Source organism: Bombus flavifrons, chromosome 10, assembly GCF_040668555.2.
Source record: "Bombus flavifrons isolate JBK064 chromosome 10, iyBomFlav1_principal, whole genome shotgun sequence".
Lineage (NCBI taxonomy): Eukaryota > Metazoa > Arthropoda > Insecta > Hymenoptera > Apidae > Bombus > Bombus flavifrons.
The window spans coordinates 9,757,076-9,772,986 of NC_138451.1; the positions used below are offsets into that span (position 1 = coordinate 9,757,076).

The 15,911-nt window shown below is 27.9% G+C and overlaps 4 protein-coding genes across 8 annotated transcripts; 2 read left to right on the forward strand and 2 right to left on the reverse strand.

The window, feature by feature from the left end:
* Positions 1-48: 48 nt before the first annotated feature.
* Positions 49-6,802, reverse strand: LOC138184563 (uncharacterized). Of its 3 annotated transcripts, XR_011174343.1 has the most exons (3): positions 6,661-6,802; positions 3,010-6,149; positions 49-2,537 (listed from the first exon to the last, which is right to left on the reverse strand). XR_011174343.1 is itself a non-coding variant. In XM_069122654.1 (2 exons), the coding sequence occupies exon 2, from the start codon at positions 6,058-6,060 to the stop codon at positions 3,214-3,216; it is 2,847 nt and encodes a 948-aa protein (XP_068978755.1). In that variant the 5' UTR covers positions 6,061-6,149; positions 6,661-6,802; the 3' UTR covers positions 49-3,213. The 3 variants fall into 3 exon arrangements, 2 of the variants coding, with proteins under 2 accessions (XP_068978755.1, XP_068978756.1); XM_069122654.1 differs by having other exon boundaries at positions 49-6,149; XM_069122655.1 differs by lacking the exon at positions 6,661-6,802 and adding an exon at positions 6,337-6,489 and having other exon boundaries at positions 49-6,149.
* Positions 6,582-7,847, forward strand: Adi1 (acireductone dioxygenase 1). Its single transcript, XM_069122659.1, has 4 exons — positions 6,582-6,716; positions 6,950-7,069; positions 7,155-7,334; positions 7,393-7,847. The coding sequence occupies exons 1-4, from the start codon at positions 6,594-6,596 to the stop codon at positions 7,525-7,527; spliced, it is 558 nt and encodes a 185-aa protein (XP_068978760.1). The 5' UTR covers positions 6,582-6,593; the 3' UTR covers positions 7,528-7,847.
* RnrS (ribonucleoside-diphosphate reductase subunit M2) lies at positions 7,344-11,297 on the reverse strand. Of its 3 annotated transcripts, none has more exons than XM_069122656.1 (7): positions 11,096-11,297; positions 9,948-10,007; positions 9,680-9,868; positions 9,373-9,608; positions 9,051-9,279; positions 8,636-8,854; positions 7,344-8,555 (listed from the first exon to the last, which is right to left on the reverse strand). In XM_069122656.1, exons 1-7 carry the CDS (start codon positions 11,162-11,164, stop codon positions 8,403-8,405), a joined length of 1,155 nt encoding a protein of 384 aa, XP_068978757.1. In that variant the 5' UTR covers positions 11,165-11,297; the 3' UTR covers positions 7,344-8,402. The 3 variants fall into 3 exon arrangements, with proteins under 3 accessions (XP_068978757.1, XP_068978758.1, XP_068978759.1); XM_069122657.1 differs by lacking the exon at positions 11,096-11,297 and adding an exon at positions 10,617-10,708; XM_069122658.1 differs by lacking the exon at positions 11,096-11,297 and adding an exon at positions 10,317-10,407.
* Positions 11,298-12,458: 1,161 nt separating this feature from the next.
* On the forward strand, positions 12,459-15,581 carry wap (DDB1 and CUL4 associated factor wap). Its single transcript, XM_069121349.1, has 4 exons — positions 12,459-12,674; positions 12,916-13,190; positions 13,280-13,832; positions 13,928-15,581. The coding sequence occupies exons 2-4, from the start codon at positions 12,938-12,940 to the stop codon at positions 14,160-14,162; spliced, it is 1,041 nt and encodes a 346-aa protein (XP_068977450.1). The 5' UTR covers positions 12,459-12,674; positions 12,916-12,937; the 3' UTR covers positions 14,163-15,581.
* The last annotated feature ends 330 nt before the right edge of the window (positions 15,582-15,911 follow it).

The following is a 15,911-nucleotide window of genomic DNA, read 5'->3' on the forward strand; positions in this document are numbered from 1 at the left end:
TAATAATGATAAAAAAAACTGTCCTCTTACTTGGAAAGCTATCGAGCATTAAGAAAATACTAGAAAAAAAAAGAAATAGAAAAAGAAAAAAAATCGAGCTTCGCCTGAGTGAGCATATCAAGTGTCAAGGACCAGGTACGTTTCGTTCCCTTGTTTCTCAGCCAGCAAATATTTTTTAGTATTATCTGTCGTTTCTTTTTTTTTTTTTTTATTTCTTTTATAACAAAAGTGAAAGAAGGAAAAAGATTAGGAAAAGAGAAAGCACAAGAATTCACCACCTATAAAAAACGATTCGCATACGATTTTATAATTAGATATAAATAAATGAATGAATAAATAAATGATATAAATATAAATATATAAATATATATATATACATACAATATATATGTATACATGCAGATTTGTTACGCAACTGGGTCACATTAATTCGAGAAACACCACGATTTAGATGTATATCGGCCTTTCAGTACTACCTGCGTATGATATTGAGTACGAAATACGTTATATTTTTTACAATGTGAAGAATCTGTAAATATTATAGCGTCGAATTATATATAATAATAATATTAATAATAATTAATAATAATATTAATATTAATGAAGGAAAAAAAATTTGAAGGAATACTGATCTGACATTCGAAAAGACAACAATGAGAATGGCTTACAGTAAAAAAATGTGCATTTCATTGACAAACAACCTTCGCGAGATATAGTTATGTTCTTTGTTGTTTTAGCCCGTCTTTCTTTGGTTCGTTGTTCTTTGATCAGATTAACTATACTGTTCGAGCGATAATATCACTTGGGTAGACAAGAAACAGATACTCGAGACCACTCGATTGTAAACGACACCATCCGCAAAAATTGCTCGCTGGTATTTCGAATTCTTTTTTTTCTTTCTCCACCTGAGATGTTTGTTAATCGCGTCGATAAAAGAGGCAGGAGAAATAGGCGAAACGAAAACATGCGTTATTTTTTACCAGTGGCGAGAGAAAAAAAAGAAGTAAAACATAAGAGTACGTACCTTTCGTATATTTCCCTTTTTAAAAACGCGAGTGAAAATAAACGAGTATCTTTTTTTGTGACAAAATATTCTCATTCTTGATTTCGTTTTCATTTGTCAAAAATCTACTTTCAATTATCAAACGTTGTATTGTATTCCATTTATATTACCAACATAAGAATCTAGTCACTATAGAAATCTTGTAACTCAATGACATGGAAAAAATGTATGGTTCTTAACTTGGAGAAAATAATGGTTTTATTATGAAAGGCATGACTGTACTACCCTATTGTCTAATTAATTAAAAGTCGATTCTTTATATTGAAATTATTTTAAATATTAATTTTTTGATATAATCTAAATAATGTAGCATGGATCTAATATTTGTAGATTAAAGATAGAAATCGTAATTTAATTTCAAAGACGATAGGCTGATACAGCAATTTTGTCTCATATTACAGACCAAATTTTTTTCCATGAAAGCATTGAGACTATCCAGAGGAAGCTACCCACTTGATTTTTGCCTGTCTCAATACTGGTGCACATTTTTTCTTTGTATGCAATTTTTTCACATTTTTTTATTACTAACCATTGTACTGGCATTTTGGAAATATCGCACAAATATAATATAGAATAAAAACAAGCAACTACTTTAGTACTGATTATAAAAAAATCCTTTAGGACGTAAAGATGAAAACTTGGAAATTTTAATAAGATGTAAAAAATTTTTCGTTACAAGGATTGAAAATACATACAAAAAATCCCTATAATTTTTAAACTTGTAAAATTTTTAATAAATTCTTTTACATAAATGATTCAGCAATAGAATAATCGAATTAGAAATTTATTGATCGTGAAAATATTTAATATCCGTTTGCGTTAGTTGTTTTATCGTTTATTATGAAAATAATTTTTTAAATACTTTACAATTCGATAAAAATCGCACAAAAACTAAAATCTGTAGCCTCAAAAAAGAAGAAAACAAATTGTGTAACGAATTAGTGGTAAGTATATATATTTATATATATATTTACAAATATAGGGTGTGGCAATATCTCTGATCACTTAAAAATATCTCAAGTTTACCTCCGTTTTTTTAAATTTCGTGCCATACTTTGGTATGACTGGTAGAGTAGAGAATGATTTCGACGACTCCTATTTTAATGTCATTCAACAAGAAATGAAACAGTAAGGAACAAACCTTACGTCATAATAAATGTTCGAAGTGGTGCTCATTTAAATCGATGCAACTTTGAAATCGTCGAATTTTCAAAGCCCGTGTACTTGTTATCACTTCCGGATTGATTGTAGCACATACTGCAATGAGTCTTCGTTTCATATCTTGTAATATTCTCCCTGTATTAGTCGTTGGACATATTTACATTTGTAACCAATAACGCTACTGTCTCATGCATTATGCACGGTAAAAACTACTTGATAGAATCTTCCTCAATCGATAGATAGGACGTGATGGGTCAGTTTCATGGCTAGCTTATCTTTATATTTATTAATGATTAAAAACACCATTCGATTTCTGTGGGAAATATTAAAAAATACTGTGTACCAAAAAAAGCTAACAATGCTATTAGGCATGAAACAAAGACTCAATCAATTTGAAAATGATAAGTGAACAGGCTTCGGCAATTCGATGATTTCAAAATTTGCACCACTTCATCATGACGTAATATTTGTTGCTGTCTTGATTTGTGTCTTTTATTTATTGTTAAACGACCTTGTATTAAGGGTTGTTGAGATCGTCTAAACATCCTATATTTTACCAAGCATAAAAAAGTAATTTAAAAGAACGGACGTGACCTTGAAATCTTTGAAAATGCTTCACCTACAGAAATATTATTACTGCTATATTATGGCCCCCTTCACACTATGCAACTTTTGTAATCAAAATTTTTCCATATCTCTAAAAATAACGGAAATACTCAGGATGATCAGAGTTATTGCCACAGCCTGTTTATTAATCTTAATATTATAAATACAATATATTTTACCTAATGCAACTATTGTGGCATATCATGAATTATATTAAATTTCTGCTTTAGCATTTTGTGAAGTTTCAGGATGGTATCGATAAAGACCAACTTAGATCTTTTAATACTAAAAAAAATGAAATAGATTACATAAATGTAAACTTAAAATATAAGTAGTTTAAATTCAACAAAGAATCAATATTCATAATCCATTCCCACTTTTATTTATTTCGGGGCAAATAGATCGTTCATTCTCCTAATACATTCATAAGCTTCTGTTGCAGGTACTTTCAGACAAGCAGAAATTATTTCATAAGTCATATAACAATTTGAAACTTTTAGAGAATGAGGTATTTTATATGTTGCTTCACTATATTTATTGTACTTATTATATTCAAAGCACTGATCACTGAAATGATGTAAAGTGTTTAAAACATCTTGCAGAAAATTTGCAGAATTATTTTCTGTCTGATCATTTAAATGCGTAATACAGGTAGTGAATAGATCCGCATAAGGACTATGTCTTATGCTTCCATCGAGTTGGTTGATATTTTTAATTAACGCTTGGCATACTTGCTCATAATTTTCCATTTCTTCAAGCGATACAAAAGTTCTACAGAAACGCGTGAAAGATTTAAGTAAAAATGTGAATAAATCGTATCCACCGATAGATGGATATTCTAGAGATAAACAACACGCCTCTATCGTTACACGTAGAATATGATCGAATGCATCCATTTCGTCATTCCATCCAAAAACGATCCAATAAATTATAGTAAGCTCAGAACATATTCTCTGATATTCTTCTTCGGTCGAACGAATGATCAAATGGCGCAGAAAGTCTTCTCTTAATAAACTTAAATTAGACAAATAATGTCGCAATTTTTCTGAAGTTTTTGGATCTTCTTTTAATCTGTTCAATACAACAAAACAACGTCTTTGATAATCTTCGATTATATAAATTACACTGACGCCTTTTTGTATAAAATACCAAAGGGAAGTGAAATATAACTTGTCTATTGGTTCAATGACAGAGTCAATCCCATCAATAATGTCTTTTTTTATTGAAACAGGAAAAATTTTGTTTTCCAAAAAATATGGCAATATTCTTGTTATTTGAATAAATATTTCATTGCTTACATATTTGGAGATGCTTGTATTTTTTCGAAGGAACGACATTCTTCTTGAAAGAACTATTATCAAGTCTTTAATATTCGTATCTTTGGTACATTTCACCTGCAGTTTGCGAATACTATTAAGAACAGAACTTATGTTTGATACATTAAAGGTATCTTGCCTTAAATATGGTATATAAACGTTATTTATCAAGTCATGTACTTTAATTACAGAATTGTCTAACATGATATTCACGAGGTCCATGAATTTCTTAGCATTCCATTCTGTATTTTCTATACAAATAATTCTTAGCACACTTGTTAATAATATTTGATTATTGCCTTCTCTTATTTGCATAAATGGTGATAATAAAAGTAAATCATTAGGAGAAATCATGATATTTCTATAACGAGAATGACCAATAGTAATTTTCAAAAGTACTATTAGTACCATTTTAGGATTTTTTAAAAGAAACAGTAAAACCGTTTTTAAATTCGTGGAAGTTTGTAAATTTGTGTTTCGCATAATAAACTCGTGAAATGCTTCATCTGTGTGCGGACAATCTAAATAACTTTTACCATCATATTTCGTTAAATACATCGTTATAATTTCGTAAATATCTGTTACACTTTGACACGATAATATTTTTATAACTAAAGTGTAACTGAATTCTTTCAAATCTTCCTCTGTTGATTGCATAAGAACAAAAGTAAGATATTCTAACAGTGTTAAACAGTCTTTTTTTTCTAGTAATGATCTATTGTCATAAATGAAATCAAGCACCGTGCGGTCCCATTCTTTGTACCTACATAGTAATTCTCTCATGAGCTCCTTTTTACCACTATGTATGGCACAACAGAGTTCTGATAGACTTAAAGCAAAGCTCGACTGTTTAGGATCTGATTTACATGATAATTGCTGTAAACATTCTATCAAATGGGTGTTCTCCGATATTTCCTTATCATTTGATACAAAATCTATAAAGTAATAACATTCAATTCCAATGGAACGTTGTAAAGAGATCATATTGTTCTCTTGATCATCCAACTCTGCCCAGCTTAAGTAAATATTACAATCAACTTCTTTGATTTTAGTCAGCAATAAGTTCACCAATTGTTGATTTAATGTTGATATAGTATTTTCTATCAATGTACTTTCACACTTTACAAGTGCCTCTCTTCCAAACGTAATGTTATACAATTTTTCAAGTTCACTAGAAATCAATATTTTTTTACTTTTGTTTTCCAAACATTTTCTTATTGTACAAATTAACTTCTTTAACATGATACCATGTTGTTCACATTTCTTTAAGCCTGATGCTTCCATTAAATAAGGTAACTTTGGATTTGTTAACAATGGTAAGAATTCTTCAAAACTCATTAATAAATTTTGTACGCTTTCCTCAACATTCTTGGACTGTACACTACATTCCTTTAATTGAGAGAATTTAGTGTATATGATTAGTATCAATTGATATATAGCTTTAACTAATCTTTGAAAGGGTAATCTGTCTATACATTTTGTAACTGTTTTCACTATCTCTGTACACAGATCAAGTGGCATATATAAAAGAGATTCAATTAAAACCTCCTCATACTCAAGACTCCATAATATTTGTATAAGCAAATATGGAGATAAAGGTGGACACATATCAACCAAGTGACCACTGACAAGATCTTCTGCCAAACGTTCTTGATTCTCAAAATTAGTATTTAATAATAAGTATTTATATGACTGTATACATCTTTCATTATTTATTGAAGTCTTTTCCTCTATAGGTATATTATAGGTTTTAAATATATTGTTCATTGATTTACATATGTGTTCAATATGATTATTATTCTCAGTTGTAATGCACACAGTAAGTAATTTCAATTCTCCACATTCTTGACTCATTTTCATTAGATACATTTGAATCTTTTTGTAAAATTCATTTAGTTTGTCTGACCATTCCATCTTAGTATAATTAATTAGAACTATATTGTTTCATGAAAACCTTTCCTTTATCGATAGAGATTCATATGTACATCTTTATATAAAGACCTCTGAAAATGAAATACAATTGCTATTAAATATATCAATTACTAAAATGGCATTAGTAAATATGAATTCAATATACATAAATAACTATGATATATGATATATGAAATAATCCAAACTGCATTAGAACAAATGACTTACATAATATAAAAATAAAAAATATATAAAAAATACATAAAATATTAACATTACCATAAGTTTGTAAAATAATAAGACAATATATTCATCCTTTATATTTAAACATAATTACAATAAAGGCATGTAATTTTTAATTTAAAATTATGCTTCAATATCAGTTGTTCAGATAAGTTTATACGTTTCTTTAAAGTCCAGTGAAAAATGTATACTACATCTATAATAGATAATTTTATCATTAAGGTTACGACATTAGCGAATAACAAGTTATAAAAGCTACAACTGAGTTAATCAAATTTGTTCACAGAAGAAAAATGGTTCGTGCGTGGTACATGGATAACAGCGATGACGATCAACGGTTAGAACACCATAAAGAACTACCTGAATATATTTCTCTTGAGGATTTGTTCAAGAAAACAGGTGTTGAATATTTTAAGGTTAGGTCACATTTGTATACTTCAGTAAAATTTTTTCATTATTGACATCTGTCGCTCGATTGTGATTTTGTAATCGTATTACTTCCGTTTTATGCTCGTGCGCATTGAATAAAAATTATATAAAAAAGAAATTATCTTAAAATTTGACCTTCATATGTTATTGAAAAAATTACGTTGTATTAACGTTCTATTTTTCATATTTTATTTATGTATTTAACTTGATGTTAATGTAGATTGATTACAAAAACTATCAAAATGATAATACGTTGACGGTATTGAAAGCAGAACGTGGTTATACATACGAAGACGAAATAGAATGTTCAAAGGAATGTCTCCCGAATTACGAGGAAAAAGTAAGTACAATTTCTATTTCTTTCGATAAATTTCCATGATAATTTATCAAAATAAAGTAATACAAATTATTTCTTAAATTTTTAGTTAAAAAATTTCTTCACCGAACATCTCCATACTGATGAAGAAATAAGGTTAATTTTGGATGGAACAGGATATTTTGATGTTAGAGACAAGAATGACCAATGGATACGTATTGAAGTTAAAGCTGGAGATTTGATAATTATTCCAAGTGGAATATATCATAGGTTTACCTTGGATATTAAAGTAAGTATTTATTACACTTTTAAGTTTTATTAAAAATTACATCATTATGGTTTTCCAGAATTACATCAAAGCAAAACGTTATTTCGTGGGTGAACCTGTTTGGTTGCCATACAATAGACCAGCTGACAGCATGGAATGCCGTAAAAATTACCTAAATCGTTTAAACAATGGCTTTCAAATAAAGTCTCTTTAATGTTTGCTATAAACTTTATAGAATAGAAGACTTATATACAAATTCTAATTGTGCAAAATTTACATAGATTTAGATAGCATACAATCATACAATTCATATTCACATTCCTGCCTATCATGAAAAATACTTTTTTCTGAGATTGTTGTATCACTAAAACATCCAATTTTTATAAAATGAATGTATAAATTTCATAAAATTTATCAATTGTTATTAAAGATATAAACTTTTTATATATATATATAATTGCATAGTAATCTTATATTTACGATAATTACCTATTCCTGTTACTTGTAATAAAGATTATTATATTTTTTACATTATATACATACACATAAACTCTATATAAATACTGAATTGTTTTGTCTCAATTGTCAAATATTCTTGTGGTCCATTTGAACTTTTATATTCCTATACAAATTTCATTTGCATGTTGTCTTATGAAATAATAAGCTTTTGATTGCCAATACATGATACGTTTTAAACAAAATTATTTCTATAATTGAATATAATATATAACAAGACTCGAAATAAATGTCACAATAAATGTACAATACACTTCATCATAACTTCATAAGAAATGTGATAAATGATGTAGATCCAGTTGTTATTGAACTTTAAATATCATTGTCAAAGAATAAAAATTGTAGCAAAAAATAAATACAATTATCAATCTTGGTTCTAGTAATATACAATGTAGTCTTAATCAATGAGAAAAGAAAAGAAGAAACGAAAATTATTTTCCATCTACGTAGATAAGTAAAGCATATATAACATTCTTGCTTCATACACAAATAAAAAACAATCAAATCGAACTCGTTATTGTTAAAAAAAGAAAAGAGAGATAGTCAATTTTCCTATTACTGTCATCTAGTAAATTAAAATTCAGCATTAACTGTAAAATTGCTTTCGACTTTATCTTGCATTACTCCCCATTTTTGATACTCTCCTACTTTCTTTTCAAAAAAGTTTGTCTTACCTTCTAAAGAGATGTGCTCCATAAAATCAAATGGATTTTCGGACATATAAATCTGAAAATAAAAATATTTAAAATTAATATACATATTAATTTGGTCAATATTATCATTAAAATTATAATACTTTTACAAACCTTTTCACAGCCTAATTCTGTAAGTAATCTATCAGCAACAAATTCGATATATTGACACATAAGTGTACAGTTCATTCCTATCATTTGAACAGGTAAAGCGTCCGTTAAAAATTCTTGTTCAATTTTGACGGCATCTTTAATAATTGATGTGACCCGATCGCAAGACGGTTTTTGTACAATATGTTTGAACATCAAACATGCGAAATCACAATGTAATCCCTAAATTAAGTAAACTAGTTGATTTTATGTAGTACTGTAACTTTTGTACCCATCTCACATATATATTATGCAAAGTTAGAAAGAAGATTGACAGGATTATATAATCAACTGGACGCGCATTCTTTTCGCTCGTCTTCTTTCTAGTTCTGCATATCATTGATTCTTTTACTATGTATTAAAACAATTGTATACTAACCTCATCTCTAGAAATAAGCTCATTACTAAATGTAAGTCCTGGCATTAAACCTCTTTTTTTCAGCCAGAAAATAGCGGCAAAACTACCGCTAAAAAAAATACCTTCCACTGCAGCAAATGCAACCACACGTTCAGGAAATGTGGCACTCTCATGATTTATCCAATTTAATGCCCAGTTAGCTTTTTTTGCAACGCATGGTAAATTTTCAATCGCATTGAACAGAAAGTCTCTATGAACAAACAATATCAATGAATAGAAGTTTTTAAATAAAAGTTGTACAATAACATTCAATAATTGATAAAAAAGATACTTTATTATTTACCTCTCTTTGGTATCTGTGATATATGTATCAATCAACATAGAGTACATTTCTGAGTGCACATTTTCTATGGCGACTTGAAAACCATAGAAACAACGTGCCTCGGTTACTTGTACTTCCTGACTAAATCGTTCGACAAGATTCTCATTAACGATTCCATCAGAAGCCGCAAAGAATGCTAAGACATGAGATATGAAATGTTTCTCATCACTAGTTAAATGATTCCAGTCAAATACATCCTGTGAAGATATATAATATAATTATTAACTTATATGTTTCTTTTTAAGTCCAACTATTTGAAGAATTATACTTTAGAAAGATCCACTTCTTCAACAGTCCAAAATGATGCTTCAGCTTTTTTATACATTTGCCAAATGTCAGGCCATTGAATAGGAAAGACAACAAATCTACGTGGATTTTCTTTCAGTAATGGTTCTAATTCTGGATTGAATCCATTTTCTTTTAAAATTGTCATTTTTACATCTTTGACTTTAGTTCCCTGAAAATACATAAAAATATTATAAAAATCTTATAATTAATCATCTTAATCATATAAATGCAAAACAATTATGTATTACATTTTTGGTACCATTCTCATGTGAATTAATTGGAGAAATACATAATTTCTTTGGAGAAGTCTAAAAACAGAAATATAAAAGTTAATACACGGAAGATATTTTGCTAAATTAACAGTCACAGTCACAGTCACAGTATCAGTATCAAATAATAAGAGTTATAAGTAAAAATAGTTTGTTTGTCATATATCTATTAAATTTAATATGTTACTTACAGGACATATAAAGAATTTCTTCAATAGCAATTTGAAGAACAGAAATACATAGAAAATCATGAAATGACAAATATTATTGTATTACATAATTACATGTAATAGTATTTACACAATTCAAGAAAAGCTATGATAACCTATGTATGAATTCATTTCTTACCAAACAAAACATTAATCAGAATACTATAAACAGTAAGTAATCCACAAAATATCACAATATTCCACCTTTTTATTATGTATACTAATATGCTAATATTCATACATTATACTTTATTATAAATCTGAGAAATTTTTTAGAACATAACACAAATTATAATATAAATATTTAATTATTAACAGTATTTTTTTGGTTTTTTTCAATCGATTATATTTAACAGAATTATGTTTATCTGTTTATAACAAGCTGAATATAACAAATCACAATTTTTCTATGAAAAAATAAAGCAGAAGTACATCTTACATCTGTGTTAGACATGTGGAACTGACAAAAATAACTTAATATGTTAATATATCATGTAATTTAATATTGTAAGTTCTTATTTTCATTATCTAATAAAATTTACAATTCGTTATAAAAACAATTCACTAAAAAATTAATAACTTATATCTAACAAATCGACATAGCTATCTTTTATGCCGAATTAGTTTCTTAATATATGTAGAATATTTACAAATAGTATAATATAATTTGCATTTTTTACTATAATTAGTAAATATAAGTTATAATTAATAAAAATGGAACCAAAAAAGAAATAAAACATCTTCTTGATAACAGTTTTAGTAATTAACTTAGATAAAAATTCTTTAGTAATAATTCAGAAAGAACTTGAGAAAGAATTGAGAAAAAATAAATAACTGAGAAAGAAAACTAAGCAATAATCAATCTAGAATATAAGATTTCAGATAAATTAGGATTATAAAGTACATAAATAAACTTACGTTATCTTTCAAAGAAACATTTTCAAGATGTTTACGAATATTTTCCTTTGTTGAAATTTGAAGTGGCATCGTAAAATTCAACGAATCTTACAGAAAAAGTGAATAAAGAATATAAATACTTTCAAAAAGTTGTCAGCACTCCACGAAAACCAACCGAATGCTCAGAGTAAACTATAAGTATTCCAGAAGTATACATTCTTCACCCATAATTTCCTTCTGCTTCGCGCCAAATTACTGGCAACCAATCGAATAATTACCTGTTGCCGCCAAAAACGCTTTCACATCTACAATATCGTAAAAGGCACATATTTGTGAATGATATTTGTTTGAAAATATTTAAAAATAGTTAACTTGCATTCTACAATGACAATAAGAGTGAAAATTGTAATATGTTGATATTGGCTTTTCCCGCGTATTTCTTAATATGTATGGAAAAGAAACATTATTATCAACATAAGGCATAATCTTCAACGAAAGGCCTAATGCCAGAAGTTATGTTGTCATTCAAAGAGATTCAAAGCATACGGCCATCGTTTCCTAGCTAATTATTATCTTCGATCATTATTTTATTTGTCTTAATGATACATCTCGAACTCCAAATTATTTTATTTTGCCACTTCATGCTTAATAACAAATGAATAAAAGATTATATGAATATTAGAGTCCGTTTACATTGGACCTGCAATAAATGATAAGAGTGACAATGAGAGCGAAGCATTGATATATAATATTGTATTATATAAATACAGTGTGCGAAGCGTTTTATGCATGTATACACGTCATAATTGCATGTATTTCTACATTTCGTTCTTATCGCCACTCTTCTTGTTCATCGTAGCTCCAACATAAATGTAGCTTTACTTGGTAGTTAGGACAAATAATGTGAAATAAATGGAACACAAATAAATATATGTATATATAGGATAAATATGTATTATATTAAATTTAATTAAAAGGGCACAAATTTTAAAATATTGGAACTATCTAATATTTAAGTTTCACATTAGAAATATTAAGATAGATTCGCAATTATATCTGCAGTAGATCAAGACGCATACGCAGCAGTATAAAATATCAACATAAAACACAAATTTATTCAATATTTAGATACGTACATATTTATTGATATTAAAAATGTATTCTGTATTTATGAATGAATTTGTAATTTTTAATACGTAAGTTTATAAAATTCATGCAAATGGGAAATTAAAAGTAAAGATACATTTTAATATAACAATTGCAAATTTGTTTAAGATTATGTTGATATTACCTCGTATATTTTTGAAAAATATATTTTAGCCACTGGAATTGATCAAATGCTATTGTTAATTATTATTAAATTATGATAACAATAAAATGTCAAATTTAAAAGAGCGCCATTTTATCTTATCATAAAAGATTTGGTTAAGTCTATATCTTTATGAAATATTGTGATTTAAATATTGACTTCCTTTCGTTAATATTTTTAGCATTAAATATCCTTTTTGATAATATGTTTACTATGAAAGAATAAATTTTCAGAACTTGGATATAAATTGCATTAAAAAGCGATTACGTTCTGAACACTTCAGATTTTGAGGTTAGTGTCGTAATCTAAGTAATCTGTTTGTTTATATATTATGAGATTATATCATAATAGATACGTATAAGCACAATTATTAAAATAGTGTTTTGCTAGGAAATATAATTAATTTCATCCCTTTTGTTATATCGCAATTCACATAAAAATATTAATTTAAAAATTATATATATATATATATATATATATAATATATATATATTTATATTGTTTGATGTACATTTAATATGAATTATTTTAGGTGAAAAACGTAGGAGGAAAATATGGCGTTACATAGTGTACCGCCAAAAAGAAAAGAAATCTATAAATATGAGGCACCATGGCCTTTGTACAGTATTAATTGGTCAGTAAGACCTGATAAGCGATTTCGTTTGGCTCTTGGTAGTTTTGTGGAAGAATATAACAATAAAGTACAAATAGTTTCATTGGATGAAGAGACTTCTGAATTTAGTGCCAAAAGTACATTTGATCATCCTTATCCAACTACAAAAATTATGTGGATACCAGATAGTAAAGGTATTATTACATTATTGAAATAAATCTTAATTACATACTAATATTATTCTTATTTTTATCTTCATTTGCATATTTTATTGTGTTCATAGGTTTGTTTCCGGATCTTTTAGCTACATCTGGAGACTATCTAAGAGTTTGGAGAGCAGCTGAACCAGAAACTCGTTTAGAATGTGTTTTAAATAATAATAAAAATTCAGATTTTTGTGCTCCTCTTACATCTTTTGACTGGAATGAAGTAGATCCAAATTTAATTGGTACTTCTAGTATAGACACAACATGTACTATTTGGGGATTGGAAACTGGTCAAGTTTTGGGTAGAGTTAATATGGTCACTGGCCATGTTAAGACACAGTTAATTGCTCATGATAAAGAAGTATATGACATAGCATTTAGCCGCGCTGGTGGTGGTCGTGACATGTTTGCGTCTGTTGGTGCGGATGGTTCTGTGAGAATGTTTGATTTACGACATTTGGAACATTCTACGATAATATATGAAGACCCGCAACATACACCGCTTTTGAGACTTGCATGGAATAAGCAGGACCCTAATTATCTTGCAACGGTTGCAATGGACGCGTGTGAAGTAATTATTTTAGACGTCCGCGTGCCCTGTACACCAGTTGCGAGACTTAATAATCATAGGTATGTAACGTGTATTTATTGTATTAGTTATATTTATTTGGATCTCATATCTTATACATTTCATATTAAATTTTAATTTTAATATTTCTTTTTAGAGCAAGCGTTAATGGTATTGCTTGGGCACCACATTCGTCTTGCCACATTTGTACGGCGGGAGATGATCATCAGGCATTAATTTGGGACATACAACAAATGCCACGAGCCATCGAGGATCCGATTCTTGCTTACACCGCTGCCGAAGGAGAAGTGAATCAAATTCAATGGGGCGCCACACAACCTGACTGGATTGCAATTTGTTATAACAAAGCGGCGGAAATTCTCAGGGTGTAAAAAAAGTATTTTTTATTAGGTTTATGCCACTCTGCGTGTAGCAAAATTTTTCTTGCAAATTATCTACTTAAATTTATTAAATGCGTTTGACCTTAGTATTTGTACAGAATTTCGCCTATGCCATAAGATTTTTTTATACTTCTTTTTGTACCTGTAAAATAGACGTGTATAAATACTAGATATTTTTTAAAATATTGGAAATATCTGAAAAGATTAGCGCGTATTTTTTAATCAAAAGTCTGTATAAATTTTAAACTTTTTTAAAGAATCCATTCGGAATGATTTCATTAATACTATCAATTTTAATTATTGGAATAAATAAGGCTTAAGTGGTTTGAAAATATCCAGTATGTGTACATGTTAATTTAATGCAATGGTTTATCATTGTGTCACTGATATTTTACGTATCTAAGGTTTGGGATCCTCAGGTTTGTCGAATAATTGTCATGCGACCGACTACAATCATACAAATTTAAAAAAGCTCATTGAATAACTAAAAGTTAAGTAGTATCATAAAACTGGGTATGATATATAAATAATGATGAACCACGTGTATATTTATATTAATGTATAATGAATTAATCGATGTATCTTATTTTGTGGTGATATGTACATGATGAGGTTCCAGGAATAATGAATCAGTCTGTTTCTTACAGTGATCCTAGAATACTCAAGAAACGTTCGAATAACCATTTTACATGAAATGCAACAAAATAAAATATATCCATTACATTATACAATTGTATATATGTTTATACTTACATATTTACTTGATTTTGTAGAAAAAGATTATATAATTAGGATATATAATTATCAATTTTTCATACACCTTTTCACTACATTCATAATATGTATTGTTGGAAAATGTATGCAAAAATTATTAACATAAAATGCAATACATATTCGTACTTTAATAAGAGAACAAAAATTTTCGAGTTCTTTTATTAAAATGAAAAATGTTATAGCAGTAGCGTTCGTGATATTAGTATTAGTAATAAAATATTTACTTACGAAATTATCGATCAAAATTCTGATCGAAGATAAGTCTTTTTATATGTTATTAATTTAATTCGATAGTTTTTAACATAATTAATAACAGAGGCGTTAATTAAGGATCATACTATCTCTATTCCGAATAACCTGATAGGATTCATAATTAGTACAATTTATGTTTTAGAAAAGTACGATTTACATTGGTACTCAAGTGTTTTATAATTTACAACTACATAATGAGCGAGATGCATTATTTACAATAATGAAATGTGTGTGCGAGACAAAATATTAGTCAATTAATACATTAATTTTTCACGATAATCCCCCGTTCGTTTTCCATTAAATATCCGATAACTTTACACAGATATAGGATTAAACTATTATAATGCTATCGCTATTTCAATAAATATCACTAACTCTGATGCAGAGCAAGCCTTTTACTATCTATTTATTTAACATAGTTTCTTTCCTTTTTCTCAATTTAACGTCAATAGTTAAAAGGCATATTTATACATATAGCTACGTCGAATAAATTTTAAAGATATTATCCCTATCAATAATTTACATTAAACTTTGGCAAGACCTATTTTATCTTGTTCTCGCTAGGAATATTCCATTAAATTTCATATATATGTATATATATGTAAAAAATAAGGGCTAATGACATGTACTTTATCTCACTGTAAAGTGTATATTTTGTTTTTTTCACTATGATTCATTCATTCTTTAGCCAAGTGATTCTCTTACATTTTAACT

What these genes read in the sequence shown, in the direction of transcription:
- LOC138184563 (XM_069122654.1), bottom strand. Translation starts at nt 6,060, where the DNA reads ATGGAATGGTCAGACAAACTAAATGAATTTTACAAAAAGATTCAAATG.
- Adi1 (XM_069122659.1), top strand. Translation starts at nt 6,594, where the DNA reads ATGGTTCGTGCGTGGTACATGGATAACAGCGATGACGATCAACGGTTA. An exon ending in CAGGTGTTGAATATTTTAAG is followed by an intron (nt 6,717 to 6,949) that starts GTTAGGTCACAT and finishes ATGTTAATGTAG; the next exon opens with ATTGATTACAAAAACTATCA. An exon ending in GGTTTACCTTGGATATTAAA is followed by an intron (nt 7,335 to 7,392) that starts GTAAGTATTTAT and finishes ATGGTTTTCCAG; the next exon opens with AATTACATCAAAGCAAAACG.
- RnrS (XM_069122656.1), bottom strand. Translation starts at nt 11,164, where the DNA reads ATGCCACTTCAAATTTCAACAAAGGAAAATATTCGTAAACATCTTGAA. An exon ending in ATGTTTCTTTGAAAGATAAC is followed by an intron (nt 10,008 to 11,095) that starts GTAAGTTTATTT and finishes TTCTGTTTTTAG; the next exon opens with ACTTCTCCAAAGAAATTATG. An exon ending in AAGAAGTGGATCTTTCTAAA is followed by an intron (nt 9,609 to 9,679) that starts GTATAATTCTTC and finishes ATATCTTCACAG; the next exon opens with GATGTATTTGACTGGAATCA.
- wap (XM_069121349.1), top strand. Translation starts at nt 12,938, where the DNA reads ATGGCGTTACATAGTGTACCGCCAAAAAGAAAAGAAATCTATAAATAT. An exon ending in GTGGATACCAGATAGTAAAG is followed by an intron (nt 13,191 to 13,279) that starts GTATTATTACAT and finishes TTGTGTTCATAG; the next exon opens with GTTTGTTTCCGGATCTTTTA. An exon ending in GCGAGACTTAATAATCATAG is followed by an intron (nt 13,833 to 13,927) that starts GTATGTAACGTG and finishes ATTTCTTTTTAG; the next exon opens with AGCAAGCGTTAATGGTATTG.